At 61.5% G+C, this 5,740-nt stretch overlaps 1 protein-coding gene across 2 annotated transcripts; it reads right to left on the bottom strand.

Annotated features, from left to right (window-relative positions):
- Nucleotides 1–2,165: 2,165 nt before the first annotated feature.
- GP9 (glycoprotein IX platelet) lies at nucleotides 2,166–5,510 on the bottom strand. Of its 2 annotated transcripts, none has more exons than XM_033865525.2 (3): nucleotides 4,904–5,510; nucleotides 4,015–4,136; nucleotides 2,166–3,929 (listed from the first exon to the last, which is right to left on the bottom strand). In XM_033865525.2, the coding sequence occupies exon 3, from the start codon at nucleotides 3,914–3,916 to the stop codon at nucleotides 3,383–3,385; it is 534 nt and encodes a 177-aa protein (XP_033721416.1). In that variant the 5' UTR covers nucleotides 3,917–3,929; nucleotides 4,015–4,136; nucleotides 4,904–5,510; the 3' UTR covers nucleotides 2,166–3,382. The 2 variants fall into 2 exon arrangements, with proteins under 2 accessions (XP_033721416.1, XP_033721415.1); XM_033865524.2 differs by having other exon boundaries at nucleotides 4,323–5,509.
- Nucleotides 5,511–5,740: the final 230 nt, after the last annotated feature.

Raw genomic sequence — 5,740 nt, 5'->3', positions numbered from 1 at the left:
CCGGCAGCGCCCAGACTGGTTCTCTTGGCTTGGAGCTCAGAGCTGGCTCCAGTGCCCACGGATCCACAGATGTCCCACCTGCCTGGCCGGCTCCCCCGACTGGCCTCCAGGCCCACACACTGCCCCCTGCCTGTCTGTTGCCCAGAGCCCTGTTAAGACCATCGGGACCCCTGGACGGAGGAGCAGACAGTGCCTCAGGGGCAGGGAGGAGCTGGGGTTGGGTCCCATCTCTGCCAGGGATACCTTGGGTGAGACTGCACTTCTCTGGGCCCCAGGATCCCTCATCTGGTTTCGTGTTGGGGAGGCAGGTTGGGAGGTGCTACTTGGTGAACGCCAGGAGCACCAGCCCAGCAACGCTGCGAGGCACACACGTGTTACCATCCCTCCACCCTGGATTTATTCAGATGAGCCGACATGCTCAGAGTAGGGAGTTCCCTGCCTGAGTCCTGCAGCCATGAGGAAGTACAGCTGTTATTGCAAGTCAGGGTCTGCGAGGTCCCGCAGGGCAGGATGGGTCTCGCTCATCACTGTTCTCCAGCGCCGAGCCCGGACCCATGCGCACAGTAGGCGCTCAGAGAGCTGCTGAGCACCTGGACCAGAGCCTTGACCCCCAGGGACCCCATGAGTCCACAGCCCCCCGAGATCAGTGGAGCCCGTCCCTGGTCCCTCACAGAGGGGGCCCCTGCTGATGGGAGGGCACAGCCGCTCAGGGCACCAGGTGTGCTGTGCCCACCTGCCCAGCCTCCCCCAAGACAGGCTGACAGGCTGGGGGTCACACCAGCCTCCACTCAAACCCCAGGTCGACCCAGGCTGGTTTGTGACCTTGGACGAGGCATTCCTCCACCAGAGCCTGGTTTCTTCGGGACACTGATCCCTGCACTGCCTGCATCCCATCCCAGGAAGCCATTGCGAGGCCTGGGGAGCCGGGTGTGGGATGGGTGGGTGGGAAGGAGAGGGATGGTCCAGGTGGGCCACACTCCAGGCACCTGCCATCCATCTTTCCAGGGACAAGAAACACCTGTCGTTTGAACTACCTACTCACACTGAATGCGAGGAGCCCCACCTGAGTGACCCTTGGATGAAAACCCTGTAACTGGGCCATCTGAGCTGGGCCCTCCAAACGCTCCCCAGGGGCTGGCTGTCCCAAGGCCCCCCCTCGCCTCTGCCCACCCCATGGGACTGCCCAGACCCGGGGGGAACTCGGACGGCACTAGGTCCAGTCCTGGCCTTTAAGACAGGGCACCTGAGGCCGGTGTCCAGAGGGACCTGCTCCAAGTCCCCACTAAGTTCGCTCCTGAGCCCCTGCCTGGGGCCAGCCCCGGGCTGGGTGTGGGTCCCAGGGCTGAGTCTGACCCTGCCCGGCCCCCGGGGCTCCCAGCGCTCCAGCCCTGACCCTCTCTGCTCCCGGCACACACTCGCCCAGGGGCTCGGCCGAGGGGCGCCTCCAGCCCTGCCTCCAGGGAAGTGAAGCACCCCCACCCCCACCCCGGGCCCAGTCCTGTGCCCTGCCCTCCCCTCCCAGCTCTGAAGCCCCAGGTCGCCTTCCCCACGGCCACGCCCCACCCTCGCCTGACCAGGCAGCTACACTGTTCTGCTGACACGCCCAGGACCCCTCCCGAGGGTGGGGAGCCCCCCCACTCTGCCTGGAGCTGCGGCCTCTGCTGTGGGTTCTCCTCACCTGGAGGAAAAGACTCGGCGGCGGGTTTGGACCGACTCCCGGGCGTCCTCTCTGTGCTCCCCACAGGCCGGCGCCATGGGCCCTGCCGCTTCAGCCCTGATCCGCAGCCGTGGGTGAGGGGGCCACGGGGGTCACGGGAGGACGGCCCCCCAGAAAGGAGCAGGGCAGAATTTAGGGGCACCCCACTTGGGGACTTGAGGCTGAAGGGGCTCAGTTCTGAGGGCCCAGGGCCAGGAAGCTTCCAAGGGAGCGCTTCTCAGGTCTGATGGGGGATGTGTCTGGCCTGTGCCTGTGAAGTGACCACGGGCCTGGGCCTGAGTCCACCTCCATGCGGGGCAGGAGGACAGCACCTCCTCACAGGGTTCACAGGGTACAGGAGAAAGGCCCGTGTGGGGGGGCTTTATGCAGAGCCTCCCACATATTAAGTGCCCAGCGAGTGGATGCCAGCTGATTCCTAATGCAGAAACCAAACTCTCAGCCTCCGGACTATTCATGTTGATTCATATGTTTTATTTGTCCCGTTGATGTATATTTTAAAAAAATTTAAATTTAGTTGCCAATGCTTAAATAATTCAGTTTAACATAAACTTCTTCCAACCTCTCTGTAAGAACGGGCACCTGGCCACCTTTCCACGTGGCAACATTCCACTGGGCCTCTGGATGGAACGTGGGATCCCTGGTTTACCACAGTCCCCACCACTCCCTATTGTCCACCAGCCCCAAGTTTGGGGCTCCTGGTCCAGCCTCACCTCTGTGGGTCACTGCCCTCCGGTGGCGCCTGGTGCCCACTTGGCCTCCCTCGTGGCACCCTCTGACCCACAGCCCCACTATGTGGACCTCCTTGCTGGGGGGATCTTTGGTATAATTATATTGGATTTGGGCTGGCCAGTGATGGATCTGAAATTATTATCTCATATGGTGGAAAAAAGTTTAAGCTTTTAACTGCTGGCACCAGAAACCCACTGAGGGAGAGAAGCATCTTGTTTGAAGACTTTGGTGACCGTTGCTTAGGGTAGAGGTGGGAGCCCAGAGTTTGCAGGTGTCTGATGCCAGCATCCGGAGGGGACTTGCTTCCATGAGAAAAGGGGGAATTGGTTGTTTTGTTTCTGAAGAAGAGGCATAGAGAGGAGGAAAAGGAGAGAGAGTGAGAGAGAGATGATGACAAAGGACGGGGCGGGGTGAGGCCAGGTGGCCTCATGGCCAGGTCAGGGTGGCCAAAGCCCATTTTGGGAACAGTGATGTGCCTTCCAAGGTCTGTCACAGGTATGTCTCCTCTCCTCCCACCTGGGGTCTGTTCGCTGCTGCGTTGTTAGGCCAAGGTTTTTTGTGGAACTTAGAACATTGATGTGAGAGTGGCCTGGACTGTCTGGCGGTCCGTCTGCGCCAGCAGCCAGGAGGGTGTTAGAACGGGACTCCCGGGACCTGGGGAAGTGCCCGGGGTGTCCAGAGATGGTGGCATTGGGGGTGGCTGGAGGAGATGTGGAAGTGGGATACACCATTTTGCTAGGAACTTGGTGGATAGAGAAGCCCCAGTCAATATCTGTCAAAACAAACATGGTCGCAGGTTTCCAGGATGAGACAGACTCGGGTGCTAAGAGGGAAACATCTCCGAGCCTGGGTAACGGCTGAGCCGCTGGTTTATTTTGAGCTACCGGTGGTTGGAATGCCCAGGGCCGGGGCCGCGATGACCCGGGGGGCCCCGGCTCAGGCTCGGGGCACGGAGACGGTGCACAGCAGGCCCGCCAGGAGAGCCAGGCCCAGCGCGGCCACGACGGCCAGCGCCGCGTCCCACCAGGGCCCCGTGTCGGCCCAGGTCGCCCGCAGGATCCAGCCGCAGCTGCCCAGCTCGGAGCCGCTGAGCTGCCCGAGCGCGCGGCCGGAGGCGGGGCCGGGGCCGCCACAGCGCACGCGCAGCAGCTCCGCGGGCGCGCGGTCCTCCAGCCAAAGGCGCAGGTACGTGACGCCGCAGTCGCAGCGCCAGGGGTTGTGCGCCACGTCGAGGCTCTGCAGCTGAGGCAGGTGGTCGAAGGCTCCCCGGGGCACTGAGCGCAGGCTGTTGTTGGCCAGCAGGAGGTGGCGCGTATGTGCCGGGAGGGCGGGCATCACCGCAAGTCCCCGGCCCCTGCAGTCCACCAGCAGCCCCATGGTGTCCAAGGCGCGGCAGGCGCACGCGGCGGGGCAGTCCTCGGAGGCCTCGGCGGCCGCCCAGATCAAGAGCAGGGCAGCCCAGATGGACATCGGGCAGGACGGGCTGCGGGGACAGTGGCCGTGAGGTCCTGGCGGCCTGCACCCGACCCAAGGGCTGGTGGGACCCGACCGGACAAGGGACCACTCACCTCCCTCTCCGGCCGGGCTGTCTCCTCCGTGAAATGGGTGCTGGGATCAAGGAAGTGAAGCGTGCGGGGTCCAGGCCGGTTGACCCTCCCCGGATGGTCAGCAGGCAGGACCGTGACGGCCGCTGCGGTGGGAGCACGGAGCGGGCTTAGTCCTTCCTTGGGAAGAGGAAGGACCCTCCCGTCCTCTGGCAGAGACCCAGCCTGTACTCCGCGGTGGGGGGAGCAGATGCCTGCTAAAGAATCCCAGGCCTGGCCCCGCCCCCGCCCCGAGGCCGGGGAGGGCCTCCCAGGCTGCTCCCAACACCCACCCTCAAGCCTTGGTCTGGCAGATGGTGTGCACGCCACAGACCACACCTCGGCCCACGGATTCCAAGTAGCTTGGCCCCAGCGGAGTGAACTCTCACAAGTGGTCTCTGGTGTGGAAGGCAGCTGGCTGAGGATGCTGACGGGGGCATAGGGAAGGGGACCCAGAAGGGGCTGAGCCTGGAAAGCTGTTGATCGAGGCTCATGCTTGGAGTTTGGAAATTGAGGCCCAGAGACGGAGAGTGACTTGTGCAGGGCTGCCCAGCGCTCCACGTCAGAGACCACACTGGCACTCAAGTCTCTGCTTTCTGCCTGGTCCAGTGCCCCTCCAGGACTCAGTGCGGGCTGTTTCCCCTCGCGAAGACAAGCTTCCGATGAACGTTTGTTGAATAAACCAATGAATCTTGACTCAGCCAAGGACCTGGTGTCTCAGGGCGAACGCCTGCCCGTGCCCCCCGCCCCAAGGAGGGACAGAAGCTGGACTTGCCTGCTGGCCTCCTCTCTCCCTGCCCGGCCTGGTCCCACCGCCTCCCCTGCCAGGGGCCCACACAGTGGGAGGTGGTGCGGGGTGATGAGGGCCGCTTACCTTTCAGGCCTGCTGGCGGGGCGCCCCTTTCCCGGCCTGAGCTGTCCTGGCTGAGGCCACAGTGATAGCTCTGTGTGGGGCAGCCGATGGCAGCCCCTGCCCGAGCAGGAGGAAGGAAATGGTGAAAACGGCCTGGCTTATCCCTGTGTGCAGCCCCCAGAGGGCCTATCTCCAGAAGTGGGGGCCCTCGGGGTCCCAGGGACTTGCGCACAGAACCGCAGGTCAAGCCCAGTTTATGGAAGGGTACAGTGCCTCTCACTGCACCGCCAGTGCCCCATGATCCTCAGCGTGCGGGAGAACCAAGGGGGGCCCCGGTCCCAGAAGGTGTGCAAGGCTTCCAGGAGGAGGGTGCCGTTGCATCTTCAGCGCCTTTCAACACTTTCTGATCCTTCTTTTTGACGAAGAGCTGCATCAGTCTCAGGCTAGAAGTCAAGACCATAGTCGTCTGTGCATTGTATTTATTTCTATAGCGACATTCTACTCTGGGGAGTGACATCAGCTTCCCATCTATGCTAGTGATATAAAGTTCTCTATAAAAGATAAATGTATCTTTATATTTTAACGTTATAAAATATGAATTAAAATCAAGCTGAACAGTGAAATATTACAAAGAATTATATTGGGAAATTAAAACATTAATGTATGCTTTTTATTAGAAGTTATAAAAATGTCAGCAATATGAAATATTAACTTAGTCAATAAGGGATTTGCAGAGACGGCAAAAGTTGCACCCGTGGCGGGCTGGGGGGACTGAGGTGTGGGAACCCCTGGGGTCTAGCAATGCTCTGGGAACAGGGAGAAGGGGTTCTAGCAGCCAGAGGGGCCCAGGAGAGGAGC

Source organism: Tursiops truncatus, chromosome 10 (assembly GCF_011762595.2).
Source record: "Tursiops truncatus isolate mTurTru1 chromosome 10, mTurTru1.mat.Y, whole genome shotgun sequence".
In the NCBI taxonomy this organism is placed as follows: domain Eukaryota; kingdom Metazoa; phylum Chordata; class Mammalia; order Artiodactyla; family Delphinidae; genus Tursiops; species Tursiops truncatus.
Note: the sequence above shows the minus strand (reverse complement) of the source record. Positions and strands in the feature narration are given on the sequence as shown.

What these genes read in the sequence shown, in the direction of transcription:
- GP9 (XM_033865524.2), bottom strand. Translation starts at nt 4,523, where the DNA reads ATGAGCCTCGATCAACAGCTTTCCAGGCTCAGCCCCTTCTGGGTCCCC. An exon ending in TGCCAGACCAAGGCTTGAGG is followed by an intron (nt 4,137 to 4,322) that starts GTGGGTGTTGGG and finishes CTCCCACCGCAG; the next exon opens with CGGCCGTCACGGTCCTGCCT. An exon ending in CAGCCCGGCCGGAGAGGGAG is followed by an intron (nt 3,930 to 4,014) that starts GTGAGTGGTCCC and finishes CTGTCCCCGCAG; the next exon opens with CCCGTCCTGCCCGATGTCCA.